General features: G+C 33.5%; 1 protein-coding gene across 3 annotated transcripts in view; it reads right to left on the minus strand.

The window, feature by feature from the left end:
* Positions 1-20463, minus strand: part of mv (lysosomal-trafficking regulator mauve) — a 92759-nt gene that overhangs the window by 48082 nt on the left and 24214 nt on the right. For all 3 annotated transcript variants that reach the window (XM_085960418.1, XM_085960417.1, XM_085960419.1), the window contains 15 exons: positions 18311-18451; positions 15609-15744; positions 14276-14405; positions 12476-12681; positions 9279-9494; positions 8831-8917; positions 7929-8141; positions 6490-6633; positions 5826-5977; positions 4904-5158; positions 4705-4776; positions 3611-3728; positions 3297-3463; positions 2568-2741; positions 957-1115 (listed from right to left, as the gene is read on the minus strand). In XM_085960418.1, coding sequence (XP_085816544.1) covers positions 957-1115; positions 2568-2741; positions 3297-3463; positions 3611-3728; positions 4705-4776; positions 4904-5158; positions 5826-5977; positions 6490-6633; positions 7929-8141; positions 8831-8917; positions 9279-9494; positions 12476-12681; positions 14276-14405; positions 15609-15744; positions 18311-18451 — 2370 coding nt within the window. The remainder of the gene's footprint in view (positions 1-956; positions 1116-2567; positions 2742-3296; positions 3464-3610; positions 3729-4704; positions 4777-4903; positions 5159-5825; positions 5978-6489; positions 6634-7928; positions 8142-8830; positions 8918-9278; positions 9495-12475; positions 12682-14275; positions 14406-15608; positions 15745-18310; positions 18452-20463) is intronic.

The following is a 20463-nucleotide window of genomic DNA, read 5'->3' on the forward strand; positions in this document are numbered from 1 at the left end:
ATACTAAAATGACCTACCTACATATCAGACGATGTTGAAATTTATAAATTAATAACATTTGAAACTATGTGGATTATGTGTTCTGTTTAGTGAATAGTGTATTGTCATGTTATCAAAATAAACCATTAATATTATCAAGTGGGGTGTAAAAAAGGATTTCTCATAATTTATTAAGTGGTCTGGGATTACGGTTGCATTAACTCTGAAGTTTTGAACATAATTCTGTCATCGACGCACTTGTCCGGAGCCGACACGTCAACAAAATGGCGACTGAAACGTAAGTCACACGCTTTTTGTATAACGCGGCTTGTTCGTCATTCTTTATCATAATCAGGGCACAAATGTTTATTTTTAAGATCGTAAAAAATATTACGACTATTCATAATCACCGTTGAACACTTAAAATATTTTTGATGACTGTATTTGTACATGTTTGACTGACATTTATTGTGATTTATCAATACTTGAAATCATGACGCGCTCTATTGTATTAAAGCGGTATTCTTGACGCTTTGAAAGGGTTAATAATACACAATTTTAGCTTCAGTTCTATATATAAAGAAAATTTTTATAAAGTTGTTTCAATTATGATATTGGAAATTTGGCACTTGCAGTTGGGTGTTATGTGTGAAGAACAATAACACATTTATTTATAGGTTTAGGAAATTTTGTGTGAGCATAGAAAACATGCTTTATAACAAAACACTCATCTTTATATCAAAATCTTATTTGTGGTCAAAAGTGCAGTTGGCTGGCTTGCAGATTAAGCAGTCGATATACGTCATTATAATGCTTTGTCTTTCCTCATCTTAGAAATCACATAAAATATTATAAAAGAGTATTATTGTAAACGTTGTTTAAAAACCGATCTTTACAAAAAAATACAATATTCTTAGCACATCAGATTTGAAAGTGTATTTCGACAGCAATGTTTTACTATGTATGATATTCAATACCTTCTTAGCTCTTTCCAGCTCTCGCCAAGATCTTATGACAGTAACCAAGATATGTGGATGGAGTATGACGGCATCTGATTGAGTTTGCAAATGAAGAAGGTCTCCAATGTTCACGTTCGATTGGTTAATGGAATTACTGCAGGACGCGTCCAATAGTACCTGAAGTAAAGCACAATTTATTTCTAACTACAGCCCAGTAAAAACGAGGTCAGAGTGATAACATAAGAATATGTACTTGTATAATACATGATTTAACCTATAAATATATAATATCATGTTTGAGAGAATTAATGACATGTCCACCTTAAAGTAAAGGACTCAATAGTCACTTTGCGTAGACTAATGCAATTCAGACAGTGTCAAACAAAATGTTAACATAGCAATTATCAAATTTCAAGGAGTTAAATCAAACTCAGACGAGGTACATACTCAAACACTAAATATTTAATAAGTGTGGCAGAAATCCATTTTGCATAACAACACAAGTTCAAGTGCACACCCTGGCCATAAAATCACTATATCCAGGTTCATCTTCAAGGTCACTATGAATAACTAAATTACTTTCCCCTGTGGTCGCAATTGCACCCCATTCCATACAGACCCCTTGTTCCTGGCAAAATAATTGCAACCAAGAACACTTGATACTGTGCCACACGTAAGGTTAGATTTACATCAATTTATCATAATAACTATTTAAGAGCATCGGTGAAACAGCAAATAATTTTCAACAATAGGTGGAACGAAATTTCGCACTCGTTGCCAATCGGAGAGAGGTACTCGAGATGTGAGTACGTCAATTTGTTTTGTGATGGCGTCCGAGGAACATATTCTTAAATCATGTAAAGCTGACTAAAAACTGTCACGCATGTACTCGAAAAAGAAAAAATGTCAATGAATATATTATTATTATTACTAATATAACAATAAACATAACATTAAATGGACGCATGTTGAATTTTTATGACATATTATGTTTTGTTCCGCACGCGTCGTTTGCACAATCTGCGCGTCGCGTAGTCATGATCTTTTTGGACAATGCTTCAGCTGAGGTATAGCCTTAAGAAATTGGGATCATCAGTTAGTTGTTCTCTCAAGGCGTAGAAATAACCTGTCATTGATGATGCCAATCAGGAGGACAATTTATACTTCATAATTCGATATATTCCACTTACAATAGGGATCGTTTAACTCGTACACTCATTACTATTTTAACCGAATTTCTCAATGTTATACATACATTATAACATTTTTTAAATAATTTTATTGAGGCTTTGACTTCGACCCGTTGTCATATCGCCTCTTTTCTGATTGAGGATCTATTGTTCAGGCACCCTTCCAATATTGCTGAAGAACTTTACGATTTCACCGAGCTCTTACATATTCCCAATGCCAGGGCACATTTCAGTTCCTGGATACTTTATAACCTGATTTTATTGTTTTTCATGTTTTGAAAGTACCTATTGAATTAATAATTTTCAATGTCTATAGTGTGTTAAAATAAATAAACAGAAATTACAGCAATGGTACAATCATCCATCATCCATCAAATCGGGTTGCTGAAAACCATCGATTGTACATAATGGTTTCATGTTACTACATAGATTTACGTACCTTGAGGTAGTGGTTTGACATTTGACACCTTGAGGTGGCGAAAACAGTTTGTAGCATAGATAGCAATTCATCCTGATAAAACATAGAATATAATCTGGTATCGGAACAAATCACTTTCAACAAAATACCGAGTGACCTGGCCTGGTCTTCACTGCTTCCATTCAATTCGACAACCTAAAAATAAAAATCCAAATAGGTCATCACATAACATTTATATTTTTATCTCTGCTAATATCGTCGACGTTTTGTAAAAATGGTAAATCAACCATTTTGGCGAAATTTAGATTTTACTGAAAAAACAATATGTACCTCACTAGCTTTGTTGTTTAAAAACGGCGAATTTGTATCTCCACAGGAAAGTACTTAAAAACAATAATCGTAAGGGCGAATATCCACTTAGTGTTACAGATAAAAAGCGAATGTGACATAAATTAGGCCTTTTAAAATATTATATTATAAAGCCTATTATAGAGACAGTATTCTTTCTAAGCTTTATTATAATAATATAATCATCCACAGGTAATTAATAAATAAATGTTAAAAGTTAAAAATCCTCCTGTAAAATAGCATTTTGGTTAATTCGCCCTTTTTACAAAACACCGACGATATTATGTAGGTCAGTTCATTTTAATCATGCTAGGAAGCTAAACGCTTTTGTTGAGACAGTTGAATAAATGGCGATATTAAGAATAAAATGGAAATAATTTGGGAAAAATATTGAAAACTCACTCTGGCGAATAGGTAGAGGAAGATCTGTGGACCACCAAGAAGGTACACAGCTGGAGGCAGTCCTTTGTGTTGGCTGGAGAGGAATAAGCCGGTCCAAGTCGCGACCAGAGAAACCGGCACACCTAATCCGCCTCCTTTCACTCCGACACCCATTCGACCGCCAAACACTGGAAGTAAGGGTAAATTTATATGATTCTAAGTCGAGAATGTTTTTAAAAAAAATTATGAATTAGCTCAACTTTCACAAAGCTCTAGTTAAAAACAATTACATTCACATTAATTGAGGTATGGAGGAAATAATAGGGAAATCTTACTTGTTGGATTTGGAATTGTTTGATGGTATAGTTCAACGCTCATTGGATTACTTGCAGAATAGGTTAGCAAAAGGTTGTCTTGTAATTCACGAGTATCTACACTCGATATCTCAAACACCTGTAAAAGAAAATATAAATACATATTATTATGTAATGAAATAAAAGCTAGCATTTAAAGCTGTCTAGTTGCGAATTCCGGCATACTGGAAGGCCACTAAAAACTATTCTATAGAGTGTATATGAGGCATAGAGGCACGGTGGAATGACACAAGAAAACTGGCGAACGACAGGGATTTTTGGAGGCACCGTGTGGTGTCCAAATACTCCAGCTAAGGAGTGGACATGATCGAAGAAGAAAAAGTTGCAAAACCAATGCAAATGAACAGATAATGTAATAATTTAAGAAATCGCTGTGGTGTTTGAAATAATCATTTTTGCAATACTAAATCTAAACTAGATGTTTTGATGTTTTGTTTTCGTTTTTGAGTGCAAATATAGAGATTTTGAAACTTTACTATAAAGCCTTCGGCGTGTTGCCATATTTTGTGTTTCATTCTTGTTTCCTCTTAACCTTTTCTATGCCTCACAATATTACTTTGGCAGTATCTGACAGGCCGCAAATTTTTTTGCAAAAATAAAACCTAATACAGGTAATTATATTTTTTGGAAATATATTGAACGTATATCATAAAGACTTAACGAATATATACACGATGTGCTGTTTGAGCCGCCAGTTGTGCAGAAAAGCACATCTATAAATTTTACAAAAGGTCAGGGTTGTTGCAAGACTTCACACAAACTTTTTTGTGTAAGTTAAATGTTTAACACAGTGCACTTTATCCCGATACTCTAAAATCTTATGAAATACACAAACACAGACTGATAACACATTAATTTTTTGAATTATGCAAATCAATCGACAATGGCTAGTAATTTGTAATTAAAGTCGGACGAGATAACTCGAGAAATTTGTATGTGCGGCCTGTCGATCATGGCCTCATTGAGCGAGAAAACTCACAATATCAGAACACAACGAATAATTAAAATTGATTTCAGTATATATATATATATATATTATATAGTTTAATACTTACTTGGTCCCAGTCAATGTTCGAGAATAAAATGTCATCATTGAATATTGTAAAATCAGGTAGTTGGTTCCCAGACTGAAATAAAATTTACACCATAAAGTATTTGAAGTCAAATTGAACACGTATTTTAAAGTATATCTGAAATGATATTCAAAAGAATAGCTGTTGTTAATTGAAAAATAAAATTTACAGATTTTAATACCTGGCAACTGGTCAAAGCTGTAATATTTGGTCCATGTGACATTAAATGCATGACATTGTACACGTTGAACAGGGGTGTTCGGAATAATGTCAACCCTGACAGGTACCAAGAGCCTGTTGGAGACGAAGAATTCTCCGCATTGCTCGAAGACGAGTGTCCCATCATCAGGCAAGCCGGTCTGGCTTTGCGGAGCAAAATACCGTTGACCGGCACCAAGGCGACTCCCGTGTTCGAACCATTTACAAATATGGTTACCTAATAAAGAGAAGTTAAATGATTAGCAATCCATTCATCGAAACCGTCAACCACTCGCGAAAAGATCCGTAACCAAGTTCCTCTTTGTATAGTGTAACAAATAAAGATTTTTAGTGCACTAAATCTACACTAATCATAGTTTTTGGAGTGCAAGCATAAGGTTTTTAGTTTATTTATTTTGTCAAATAGGTCATATCGCTAGCTGAGGCGTGTAGTCTAGTCTAGTGTTGCTAGCAACAAATCACAAGTGTCTCGGGCTGCGAGGCGAAGCCGCCAGATCGCATACGCACACCTACAAATTATTCATTCCTATACCGGCCTCGGTACTCGCCACAACCCAATATATCATGTTTCAAGAAGTTAGGCGCGACTGTCGCTAGGTGCCTTCATATGCAACATCGGAACGACGTTTCTAGAAAGTTTGATTTATGGCTGTGCGGCAGACGAGGCGAGTTTAGATGTGAGAACCGGCTTAGGCACACATGTGGTATCATGTGGTAAGAATTTGATAGGATTGAAGGGGTAAAAATTAGACCAAAATAAAACTAGATAAAATGAAAAGTAAATCATTAAAACAGAAATAATATTGGTTTTAACCTAATTCTAAAATATTTTGAATAGTAAAGATAATAAATGGTGGAGACTGATCAAAACAAAACCCATGTACCTCAATATAAATCTTCCGTTTCTGCATGATCTCCTTTACATTCATAGCAAAGTGATTCCATTGGTGTAAAGGCAGACAACCTTCGACTGTAGTTTCTCCAACTATTTTATTACTTTCATTGTCAGGACGGGTCAATTTTATTAACACGTTACCTAAAAATAAAATATGGCCGTATATTAAAGACCGTCCAACCTCTTTGGGTCATATTATAGTACCGACATAAAATTCATGTCTAAATAAAACACGGTTCTTATCGATTTACACTTTACAGGAAGCCTGCAGCAAACAAATTTTGAAAATAGCCGATATACTGAATAATTTGTTAGGCTAGGTTATCATTTTTGAATTCATGAAATTTGCCAAAATCAGCTATGAAAATTGAATGAATGTTCATATTGAATCTAATAAAATTACAGACCGTATAGTATACGGTCATCTCTTTCCGATAAGAAAGCTCACAGAGAACTGTGCCACGGTGAAATATTTTACGTACAATTTACATGTAACCTTGATAAACAGGATAAATGCATTGGCTGCATACTGTCTTATGATAATACGCCGACCACTGCCTTATGGAATTTACAGTATGTCAAAAACAATAGGTGCCCATATTAGGTACATTATTTTATAAAAAAATAAATAATGTTTCGGAAAATTTGCTTACCATTCTTTGTGTTGATCCAGAATTCCAATATCAAGGATTCATGTCCAACTGAGAGCATATGCAAATAATTCGATGCATTATTTTGTAAATTAGTATCTGCTTCATTACTAGTTGATTGTTTTTTGTCGACATTGTCTTTCGTACCTGAAAAATAACCATTAACATTTATATAAATATCTATTTCCAGAGACAAATTAATTGTTTCAATATGTAAGAACTTCACTGCAGACAAAGTGCAGTGCTACTGCACTTTGTTTCTAGAGACATCTAGCGACAGAATACGAAGCAAGTCATTCAATCCAATTCACCAATAATGTTTATATGGGCTTTCATGTCATTGTTACACAATAAGGGTTTAAAAAGCATTTTTGCGAAAATGAGTTATTTATGGGATTAGAATATTTTTAATGTCATCTCACTGTCCCAAAATCGCGTCAGCAAGAGTTATTTCGTAAAGTTACAAATTATTCTTTGATAGGGCAGTAGTTAAGGCTCGATGACATTGAGCTACTTTACAAGCTGCTTGTTGGCGAATTTAAAAGCGGGGGAGTCAGCTAGTGCGATTGTGATGATGACACACAAAACTTTCCACTCGCTCAGAAGCCACAAAAGCTAGCGACTATTTTGACAGGACGTAGTTGGTTTTTTACCGGGAGGTCGCCACTATCGCTATACTGCGCAGACGGAGATAGGCCCACACGCCAGCGTGTAAAGTAGCCCGGCTTTCAACTTTTCTCGGTAGATTGTTTACAATCTGCTTGTTAGCTTGTTCGATGACTGGGCGAATTTACAAGCAGATTGTAAATTCGCCAACGAGCAGCTTGTAAAGTAGCTCAATGTTATCGAGCCTTTAGTTAGCGTAGATATTATTTAAATATTAATATAGTAATTTTTATCATTAAAATATTATTGAGTTTACTTCGATGTAGAGGTAACCCTCATTTATCGCGACCCCGGCGAGTGCAAATTTGTTACATCGAGATTGATTTTTAATATTTTTATTTGTTCCGCACCCACGTGTCAGGAATCATTATTAGTGGAATCACGCATGTTTGATTTTTCACAATCACTCACACATAATAAAGTTACGAGCATTTGTGAAACACAAGTAAGCTAAGAACAGTAAACTAGATTCTTTTTTGCAACACGGAACTAAATTAATGTTAACTTTTCAGTTTTATTGCAGTTATATTATTGACGTTTATTTCGTCATTTAGTTTATTAATAAAGTGTTTTCATATGTACTTTATAGTGTTATTTTTAAATATGTACCCCCTTAATCGTGAAATTTCACATATCGCAACCATATCCAAAACGTATCCTTAGTGATAGAAAGACTTTTGAATAATTCATAGTTTTAATGTAAGTTTATAAACATTAATTTTTCTACAAAATAAAAATGTGCACTTGTGTGACTTTTATTTAACAGAATATATCACCTTTACTAGCAGTAGCTTTTCGATCCGAAGAACATTCAGAGCTGGATCCTTCACTGGAGCTCAACAGCGTCATATCGAGAGTCTTACAAACCGGCGACTGGACTTCTTGAACTCTCAACCACAGTGCAACGGAGAAGCCGTTGAGCCAGACGCCCCAGCCGACACCTTCTATACCACACCAGACACCCATGTCTGACCAGCATGATTGGATACCTGTTTATTGATAGAAAACAACACTTCAATAATTGACAGTATGATGTAGAATCAAACCAATGTGTATCTTCTGTTAATTGAATTCAGTATTGCGCAGCCAAATGAACACAAAAGATTTGAGAAGGGGTTGAACAATTTTATCAAAAGAATATCATTTTAATTTGTTACACGACAAAAATATAGCAAATACATACAGTTGAGAATCAGGTGACTTATCAGTGACTCGCGCAATATTACCAATTATACCATTATAATTTTGGTCTGTGTTCTATGTACAATAGTAAGTATGTATAGTACACTGAAAAAATCAAAATTTTATCAGAAATACTACAACTTTAAAAAATAATTACAATCCAGAAAATATATTCTGAAAATCGTAAAACTGCGTAAAAAAACATTAGATCATAATATATAAGATTTATTTTTAAACAAATTCGTCATTACACTTCTAAATGCTAGGTATTAACATGTTGTAAGTTTGGAAACTCTAACTCGATACTTTTCATTTAGAAGACATCTTTGCTATTATAGTGTTGATTTTTTATAATAAATTCTTAAATGGATAATTAAAAAATCAGTTATGATGTTCATTTTGTAATACATACTATGATAATGTTGTAATAATTTGTAAATAATTACAAAATTTAGTAAACGGGAATATATTTTGAATATGTTCTTCAAATACTAACCTGCTTTGGTGTGGTGGTATTGAAGGGACTTCACCAGGGGTTCTATGTGACATATCAGCTCATCAGATGTTTTATTTAAACTTGCAGCTGCAAACAATGTTTCAATATGTAATAGAACAATTTATATTCGCTTAGACGATTTTATGTACTAGACTTGCGGAGTTATGCACAAGGCGGCTATCGATGGTAGTTTGTCATTTTACTGTATTGAGGCAGTTAATTGTTACAATAAGTAAACCTTCTAAACAGCCAAAAAGTGCTATATTTTAACAGCCCCTCTATTGGCTGTGATAACTTTTCACTTTCATTTTATTTAGGCTCCGTCTAGTACACAAGATTTCTTTGATAGGGCCATGTTTTTATTATTTTTATAAAGATGTTGAAGTATGTGAGGAAATAAGTATTGTAAATACATCACATAAATAATATAATCATTATTATATCTCACCATTGTCAGTCAACGGAAATTTCTCAACAGGGAAACAGACAACATAGTCAGGCACATTCGGGTGCACATTGTCTACCAGTCTGCAAAGTGGATCCAAGAGGGCGTTCACTGGCGGTTTCGAAGACGTGAATAATTCCATGTATAGCTTTAACTCGGACGGATCGATACTCCGAGTCGCCAGGACATAAATGAGATTTAACACACTGCGCTGCAATTCTAAGATAAATAAAAAAAACAATGTAATACATCAAGGGGGGGCAAACTTTTTGGATGGAGGGCCAAATTCAAGAATTCAAAATGAGCGGTGGGCCGCAAGTAAAATACCATTTTTAGATATACACTATTTATTATCACGAAAAATAAACATTACAAAAAATTAATGAGAAGAATGAAACTGTTGTACAATTTTTAACAGTTTTTTTTAAATTCAGGTGTTAATTTTGTAGTTAATATTCTCAAAACTGCTTGTAAATGGGCATCGGAGATATTTGATCGTAAAGAATTTTTATTTAGATTCATGATCGAAAATGTTTGTTCACATATATAGGTTGATCCAAAAATAACGAACATTTTTCTTGCATAATCTTTAAGTTGATCGAATTTATCTGAATTAAGGGCATTGTAAAATTAAGAAATTTCTTTACGACGATGCAATTCTCTTAAATCAGTGTCACACTGCAGATCAATAATCTCAAGTTGTAGCTCTGTCGGTACACTATCAATATCTATTGAGAATGGATCGCGTACTATTGCTAAACTTGTCTCAATTTTTCGGAAGTCACCAAATCTTTGTGAAAAATCGTCATTCAGAGCTTTAATAATTTTACCATATTCTTCAAATTTATATTCTGGTATATTCAGCAACTTCAAAGTTGGAAAGTGGTCCATGTTGTTATTCGATATTTGTCGAAGGAATAACTTGAGTTTTAATTGAAATCCATTCAAACTTTTTACCATAATACGAGGGTGGGTCAATAAGTCCTTAGAAAAGCCGACAGATGGCGCGACTAGTACTGTAAGCGGTTTGTTTTCATGCAGCGGCACTACCGATTCAGTATGCTGCGAAGTTTCAATCAGATTGGTCGGGTTGTTGTGTGTTTCTCGTACATTTAAAAAAAAAAATTGCTTGTGGAAAATGGAAAAATGGAAAATGGAGAAAATTGAATTTAGAGCTGTTATTAAACATTTTAATATAAAAGGGTTAACAGCAAAGGAAATAAAAAATGAGTTGGATTTAGTTCACGGCATATCTGCTCCTTCACTTGCAACTATTTATAACTGGTTAAATGAATTTAAACGTGGTCGTACATCAACAAAGGATGAACCACGCTCAGGACGTCCTGTAGAGGTGACTACACCAGAAATGATCAATAAAATCCACGATATGGTGTTAAGTGACCGAAGATTAAAGTTGAGTGAGATAATTGAGGTTACAGGGATCTCAAAAGGTAGCGTCATTTCTATTTTACATGACAAATTGGGCATGAAAAATATTTCTGCAAGATGGGTGCCGCGTTTGCTCACAGTCGACAATAAACGCAATAGGGTGGTGGTCTCTAAAGCCCTGTTGTCGCTCATGCAACGCAATCCGGATGAATTTTTTCGTCGCTTTCTGACTGTAGATGAAACATGGATACACCACTATACTCCCGAGACGAAAGAACAGTCAAAGCAGTGGATTGCGAAGACAAACCATGTCCAAAGAAGGCGAAAACCGTAAAATCAGCTGGTAAGGTTATGGCTACTGTATTTTGGGATGCACGTGAAATTATTTTCGTTGACTATTTGGAAAAAGGAAAAACAATAACAGGGGATTATTATGCATCTTTATTGGACCAGCTAAAAAACGAAATTGAAGAAAAACGGCCTCATTTAAACAGGAAAAAAATCCTCTTTCATCAGGACAATGCCCGTGTTCACACATGTTTACGATCAATGGCTAAAATTGAAGAATTGAAGTTCGAATTGGTCGACCACCCACCGTATTCGCCAGATTTAGCCCCCAGTGACTTTTTCCTTTTCCCAAACTTAAAAAAATGGCTAAGTGGACAACGTTTTTTTTCAAATGAAGAAGTCATCGATCGGACAAATGCTTATTTTGAGGACCTTCCGAAAACTTATTTTTCTGACGGTTTTAAAAAAATTGAGAAACGTCTAACCAAGTGTATTGAGCTCCAAGGAGATTATGTTGAGAAATAAAAAAAAAATACAAAAATAAAAACTGTTTTAATGCTTTTTTCTAAGGAATTATTGACCCACCCTCGTATCATGGGCATATATTTTTTTTCCTTGTAACGCGAAGTTAAAAGTATTTAAATGTGTCACGATGTTCAACGTAGAAAATAGTGGTTACATAGTGTGAGACGAGACACAAAGAAGAGGTACTGAGATAATACATTTACGAAACAAAAAATTCTTCAAATTTTAATCTATTGTCAATATTTTTTAAAAAATTATAAAAAAGTTATTCGTAATCAGAAGTACAATTAATGATGGCGGGCCGCAAAAAATACCCGACGGGCCACAGTTTGCCCCCCTCTGTAATACATGGTGAAACTTCTCAGCTCCGCTCCTCCTTCAGTTATCATCCATTAGGCAAAGAGCAACTGAACAAGATTTCAAAGAGAGAGATTGAGTGCATTTTTTTTTTATTCCGAATAGATCTCAACGGTTTCCCGAAGAGTATTCTTTTTTGACGCAACACTGAATTTCAATATCATAACTTATTATAAAACACAGACAAAGAGGTTAGGGCGTAAGGAATTTACTATTTCAATAGTTAAATACATTCTACATGTTAAATTACCTACACTTTAAAATACAGCTGATTGAACATCTTGTTTTTTCCGGGATAGATCAGAGATGGACTTGTTAACCATGTTCATGAACCATCGTCATTTTGCTTTTTCAATCCAGAGATCATCTTATATTGAAACCATGCCTACGCGCATCTATGACAATTATATGAAACTTTGTATCTAATACTATCCTGCAAAAATATAATTCCTTACTGAAACATTATTATGTTGGTAATATGTAAAATAATTGAAAATATTGAAGCGTATGAAAGCTGTCTTTATAAAACAATATTGAAAATTTAAATTTTCTTCTCAGATCATTCACCGATATAAAATAAAATAGAAGCAATCAGCTGGAACAAGAAAACGTAGGTATGCTAAAAACCGACAGTAACCTACCTCTGAATTGATTGAAATCTGCCTTCAGCAATCTGGATGCAGAATTGGAAAGGATTCTGGTGATGAGTCCGGCACCAGCGGAGCAATTACTCTCCTGAAAGAAAATGGTGGCCAACCGATTTGTGCAAGAGCAGATTATATTACACAAGGCTGCCGAAGGACAGCTACTCCTATTTTCTTCTGGATTGTTTTCCGCATCGAGAATTCTGAAAAATACGACGTTGTCAGTAAGATAAAAAGGGTAGGTAACAAAAATTTTAAAAGAATTATGTAGATAGAATAAGTTTCAGTAGATACTATTTGGTTGTTTATGGCCAATATTGTTTATTTGTTAGTTATGGTAGTGGAAAATATAGGCAGGAAAGGGAACATGCTTTTGTTTTTTGTTTCATCTTGTCATATTAATTTATTCTGACATTTTGAGGAAATAATTTTCAAATTTCCATACCGTAAAACGGGGTGAAAAGGAACGCTTTTAGATTTCAAATTCAATTTAAACCTGATGCTGAATGCTGTATGACTGAAAAGCTTCAGCATTTTAAAAAGATTCAGCAGTATGTCACAGTAAGCTGCCACTACGGGAAAAGAGTGTAATGTCGTTTTTCTTGGTGTTTAAAATGTTATCAGACTGATGCTCCCATCCCGTAGCACATTTTGAACCTTTAAACGAACATTGTCAGTTGGCAAAATCTGCCGAAATCACTAAAACAACAATGAGGTCACCTCACGTTAAACTACACTGCATCGACACCTGCATGACTCAATGAACGTTTTTATCATCACATCACATGCCTACACTTTTCGACTGTCATGTCAAAATCACGTTTTTTTGTTTTTAGCGGTTGGCACAATGTATTTTTTTATAATAATGTTGTCTATTAGCTATGGTCTGCAGGTTGGGTTCTGTTCAAAATATTATCTTTGGATGTCATGTCGTCGGTCCCTATTAAAAAAGTCGGATCTGCGAAATGCTATTTTTTAGTACGAGCAATCAAAGATGTTTCATCAAATATCTTTTGTGACCTATTGCTTGCCATAATCAATAAAAATACGGGTTATAGAAACTTTTCTAAACGTTTAAAACATCCGTCTGTCCGGTGAACATAGCAGCAACTGTCAGATCCGACGCATCTTGCTCACCCACGCCCAGCCAACAATGTCGGTTGGTAAGAACCGACATTGTTATTCGGACACTCTCGGTAGATCCGTCATTTTTAACTTGAGTATCTCGAAATTTTTCAAACAAACAAAAAAAACTGTGATTGTGGTATAAATGTTTAAAGTGTTTAAATAACTTTTACGTAATAATCCGAAAATGACAAAATTTCAGATCCGACTTTTTTAATAGGGACCGACGATGTCATGAGTAATTTTAATGTACGCACACGTAGAAACTGTTAAAATTAATTGAAATTAGCATGAATAATTAATAATAATTTAAATTACTAATACATTATAGTTGTCACTCTTCATCAGTGTCATTCTTCAGTGAATTTACAGATATGGTGATCGTTCAAAATATTCTGCAAAATGACGAAACCATAGACTAAATTTGTAGCCGCAACAGCGTGACAGTAGACGACACGCACCTCAATTTGATTCGTGCTTTACCATATTAATATAGTTAGCATTTTGGAACATGCATCATACATTTGATTTTCGATTTGAAATTACACAAAATAACCTCTCGATTTTTCTGTGAATTGATTGCTACATTATTTCAAATGTAGAAATGTCTGTTTAATTATCATGTGCATATCTACCAAATCTAAATTGAACAATGTTAATATTTTGTCTTACCTGTTGATTAAGTCTAAAAGAAGATCCACAACCATTACGCAAAGCTCTGGATGAACAACAAAATTACTTTTCTTGTATTCTCGACATTCTTTCGACAGAATATTGCCACTCGTAGGGACATCATCGGTTCCTACAATAGATAAATAAGATAATCTTTACAAACAATCAGATAAGCGATTACTTACGTCACAAAATTTTTGATATTTTATACCCCCTCAAAATAAAATATTGATTTCAGATTCTCTTAATATTTTATTGTCAGGAAAAAATATTTTTTTACTTCAGTAATGTCACATTCTCTACACTCCTCCATCCCCTTTGTCAAAATACATTTAGACTCTTTCTCTGAGGATATCATAATGATGGATGACCCTTAATACAATCACTGCTAATTAATATTTAATTATCACATTTAAATATCATGTTAATTATATATAATGGCCAGTCGCGCCAAACGCGCCAGTCGCAGTGTCAACACTAAATGAGTTAAGAGCACAATATTATTTTTGATTAAATTTTTTCAGATTATATCAACAGACTTTTTTAAGAGGAATCGTTGTAGTCAGCCCAACCCATAGGGTATTTGCCCTGAATCTAAACACATGTTGAAAAAACAACAGATGATGTTTTGTCAGATGTGGGATTTGAACGCGCACACACAGCTTCAGTAGTGCAGTGCTACTATAATAATTTTCTAGTTTTAAAATGTATGAATTGTAAATAAAGGTCTTTTTAGATGTCAGTTTTGTTGTCTGTCAGTTGAGGTTTCCGTTTTGGTCCGTTCAGTTTTGAAACGGCGGTGTATTTAGACGATCAGTTTAGTTGTCTGTTCAGTCCCAGTTGATAGTTCATTTGGGAAACGGCATTGTATATTTAAGTCATTTTTATCCACTAAAAATTAATCTTATTTCTAAACATATTGGTTGGTATAATGCAGTACCTATATTTGAAGAAATAATAATATTTTAATCGAAATTAGAAAAGTAGTATGAAAAATACGGTAACATAGTAATTGACACGTCAATTTAACTGGCAACTCTAAAAACAGATACGTTAACTGATGGAAAATCCATTCTGTCTTGTCTCCGTTTAGGTTTCAGTCAGCTGCTTCAGTTTTGCATTTACATGTCAGTTTAACTGATAGCTCGTCTAAAACAGAGACTGATCGGACAGGAAAACTGATCGTTTAAAAGCACCTTTCTAGGTACTTATTTTTAAATAAGAATATTACCAGTCCAATAACATGAAAAATTTCTGTAATTAATAATTAACGATTGACAAGATAAAACATATTCAGCGTAACCATATATTATGTTACAAATAGATTCCTCACCTGTTTTGGTAACATTTTCCAAAGATTGTATGGAGTGTTCCAAGTGATGGCTCGTGTTTGCGGATACAAACACTCGTTCAGAGGCCAAAGTATTTGTATTTGACACCATGTCTACCACTCCGACCTCATTGTCTGCCTAAAAACATAAATAAAAAATTAAATTGCTTTTACAAATGGCATTCTATACAAAAATTATCTGTGAATATTTATGATAGAATTCAATGCAAATACAATAATTATTGAGTGGATCGAGAAGTTGAATATAGAAGAGGCGAAAATATTAATATTGTGTAAGTCAAAATCAGGCTTCGCCCATTTAATCATGGTAAAAGCTGTGAACATGGAAAGCATCATGATGATATTATGAAGATCCCTCTTTGGACATAAAATTATTTTAAAGCATAATACCCCCTTTACATGTGCATGGATTTACTGCTGACAGTAAGTATTATCGCGGCCATAACAAGAAAATGTACATGTAAACATATTGTAGTTGCAAGATTGCATGCATGAATCAAAAAGATTCGGAAGCTTCTGAATTTTTATGCGACAGTTGGGATTTTTTTGATCAGTGCCTGCGCAGTAGAACGATAGTGGCGAACCTCCCGGCAAAAAAACAAACTACACCACGGCCGATCTTTACAACCTGTCAAATCGCAATCGAAGAATGAGATTGGAGAGACAGTCAGCACTTTTATGTATAAACAGTTATTTTCATAATAGTGGTGCTGGCCTTCCATCCGGGAGTTCCGGGTTTGATTCCAGGTGAGGTCAAAATATATTTACATTCATCAAGTCTGGGAGTTTTGTCACTCTAATTGGGCTTCGCGGCCTGTTGTGGTGTTTAAAAAAGAAACAAATAAAATAAAAAATATGCACTATTGCTGCCAGTAAATCCATGCACGTGTACAGGCGCTATAAAACCGCAAATCTGCTGTCTGGTTAAATGATAGATAGGGTTTGGCAATGCACAACCTAGAAAGTGAGGCAGTGTGGTCTCCAAATGCTCTAACTAAGAAGAAGAAAGTTATGATGCAGACTGGTGTTTCGTGTATAATAACTCAACATCGGTAAAAAGACATTAAGTATATTAAATAACCCAATGAAATATTACTTGCCATTAATGTTTTTGTATGTGTCGTTAATTTAAACTACAAATGCATAATTCGGTCTGCTTCTCTTACTTTTACCACAACAATGAGAATAAAAAAGTCACATACCGAAAGTTAATAAATATTTATCAAAGATTGATTGAATCAGAAAAACTGACAGCTTGTACTCAATTCACAACAAGACTGAAATTAATCCACACAATAACAGTTGTGTGGTCAGAAGAAAATGCTATCAAAGAGTTCAAGTTACATTATGTGTACATATAAGAAAGCTGTTATAATATATACACATCGATAACTGACAACAAAATTGTTTTATATAAATCTAAATAACCTATCACAATAATTTCTTTATAAATAATATCCGTGTGTCAACTGCTAAATAGTAAATAAATGATGCATGTAATTTCCAGGTCAATCAATAAGTATGATGCAATTGTTGAAATGATGCAATAACTAAAACAATAATCACTAACTGACTGATTCAATATGACACTACAGAGATAATGAGTGGCAAACTTCAAACAGTGAAAATTTGCAAAATATGTACATAAATTATATTTTATATTTTGTACTTTCATGTATTAAACATGACAGCTATAAACTATTGTTTGTAATCACCATCTTTGGCAGTTGTTTTGATGTTTTAGTACCTATTATATACATTTGATAAACACAATTTTTGTGAATACTTATCTACATATTCTAAATCAAGATGGTCCAATGTATTTCATATCGTACAGTGTATCATTTCACAGGTAGATTTAAACTACATTTTTTAATGATGTGAATTCTTTAGCTCCAGTACATGTCGAACATATTACATATTCGAAATGTTCAATGTACATAGCTATTACTTAATAAAACAATACCATTCATAGCAAGTCAAGTTTACAAGGTTTATTTTGACAACATCACACATTCGTCATATTGTATGGATTGGCTGTTACAGTGAATCTAAAACTGTATTGAAACTATCTAATATCAACATTGGTAAGTACGATATAAATTTACAACCATCAATGGTATTTTCATTTGAACAATTTTTATTTATAGTGTTCTTGTGCCATGTTCTGATAATGTCATCAATTAATAAAAAAAACAAGTTATTAAAGGACAGTATCAATTCATAGTTAATATGCGTGATTGAATAACTTATGAATGTTACATACGTCAAGATAACACACATAGAGGCAGCATGTCCGATTAAGCTAACTGACTTCTTACGGCAGATAGACTATGGTCTTAATAATATTTATTTTAGCTTAATTTTCATAATATTATATTTAGACTTTATCTATAGAGAGAATGTCTTCTTCAATGTCTTTGGACGGTGACAGGACAATGACCCCTAGGAAAAAACCCCTCATCAATAATACCCCGGACAAATAACCCCCATAAAAAAATCTCAAGCAATTAACTCCCCCATTTAAAATGTCAGTATGTATTTTTGATACAGGGGTTAATTGCTGAGGATAATTATTATCTTAGAACCTTTTGGAATTACCAGTCTGTATTATTATTGCAGATCTATTGATATTATCAACTATTAACACTGCGATAAAGTAGAAAAGAAGATATGGCACTCACCTCGTAACCTTCATCAGCCGTATGGTAAGGTTCGCTTCCCTCGCTCATATAAGGTCTATTTTTATTGCTATCATCATCATCATCATCTCCACTCGATACGCACTCATTGTCACTTTGAGAAGAAAATGGTAATGGAGGCAGCTGTAAAGGTATAACAAGTTATAGTTCATCATTCAAGGTGATATATTTAATTTTAGTTTTCGATAATGCACAACGTACACTAACATTAACTAAGTAAAAATAGATTTCACTTGATTTTAAAACTAAGAACAGTATTAACCGGCTCTATGCCTTTAGCAAGTTTTCTTGCTCTATGGAGGCTATGACCGATAGGTCGCACATACAAATTTCGCAAGATATCTCGTCCAACTTTAAACTCAAATTACTAGCCACTGTCGACTAATTTGCATAATCTAAAAAATTAAACACACAGTGACATCTGTTTGACTAATATGAAATACTAAGCCACAAAATATCTTTATTACAGTGATTTTAGTAAGAGCTTTGCTCTACATTCAATGTGTCGTTAAAAATCTGCGGCCTGTCAGATACTGTCATAGTAATATCGTGAGGCATGGAAAAGGTTAAAATACATGCCTTGCTGTATAAAGGTCGAAAATTAACTTAACTAAACTTAATAAATTAACTAAACTTTGTAAGAAGGATGTATAGTATTAAGTCATCATGATACCCAATCTTTTCTCATACTAGAAATTAATTGAACGGGAAAGAATTAACATTGAGATAAAAATATATTAAACCATAATAAAATACATATTATTACATATCATGTCAAATACAGAACGCAAAACAATGCAATGTATAGTACACATGTTGATAAAAGAAAATTTTGAATGTGCTATATCTACAGATATCTCATCTACAAAAATATGACTATTTCAATTTTAAAACAATGATGTATTTTATTTATAAAATAAGACGATTTTAATGAATTAATATATTTTGTATGATGATAAAAGACAGGAAAGCATAATGACATGGACATATATCCTACAAAGTCTAAAGATTGGTCAGATTTAGCTCCCAAAGATACTCAACATTCTTAATTTTCGACCGTTATGAGGTTCCTGGGCCCTCAACATAATTATCCACCATTTTTTTAAACTAAAAAGCAATTGATAATATATTATGTACAAAAATGTGGCTTTTTTAATTAACTAATACATCAAACTTAGTTACATGACAATTTAGAAATGTCAAGTTAACTGAAACAATGTCAAGTATCATAATTCAAATGTCTCAAATAGATAACGAAGTGTTAACCCATAACTTACGGGCCGCACAAAATTGTGTTTTTGCTAATTATTTTTCAAATGCAAATTAACATGTTAATTACAAAATTAATTAAAAGGGCCCGTAAGCATTGTGTTAATAACGAAAAGGTCTATGATGTATGAAATAGGTTGATAAAAAAATTGATCATTAAATAAATCAAATGAGATGGATACATCTGCTATGACATTGTGGTTGAAACTTGAAACGTGATATACTATACTTCAAGCAAACATGGTGTCATTGATTAAAAGCCAGCTCTCTTTAAACTTCCGTTAGCAAAATAATTGACCAATTCTATAAAGAGTTTGACTAAGGATGAATCTAATGCTTCAATTCTCTCAATAGATTCCCCGTTTACTCTATGGTATGGTTAATTTATAACAATTAAAGCATGTGTTGTATTGTATTAGTTACACAAAACCTAACGTAAACCTTATTCAATAAACATATAAATGAACTATTTCTTTTATTCAACGAATAATTCACAAGATTTTGCGAATGTAACATTCCATGTATTGAACAAACATAACTTGAAAACACCTCAGATATATATATCCACTAGATCTGCTCGACGGGATTTGAGCCCATATAACCAACCACTTGTATCGAGCCACTTATTACTTATAATACTTATCAGTGTTGTAATATATAAATAAATGTCAATTGTTCCCGATTTGACAGTGCTCAGTGATGTTATTTCGGAACATGAATTACCTGTTAATGTTGCGGTTATAAATTTATGCTGGATTTTATTTTGAAAACCTTTTGTGTCCTAAATTGTACCTGCGTCGAAATCATACCGGTACGACTTAAGATTATGAAAAGTTTAGTGTTATATATTATAGATAAACGAATAT

Source organism: Rhyacophila brunnea, unplaced genomic scaffold, assembly GCF_057557595.1.
Source record: "Rhyacophila brunnea isolate RB1 unplaced genomic scaffold, BYU_Rbru_1.0 scaffold_11, whole genome shotgun sequence".
NCBI lineage: Eukaryota > Metazoa > Arthropoda > Insecta > Trichoptera > Rhyacophilidae > Rhyacophila > Rhyacophila brunnea.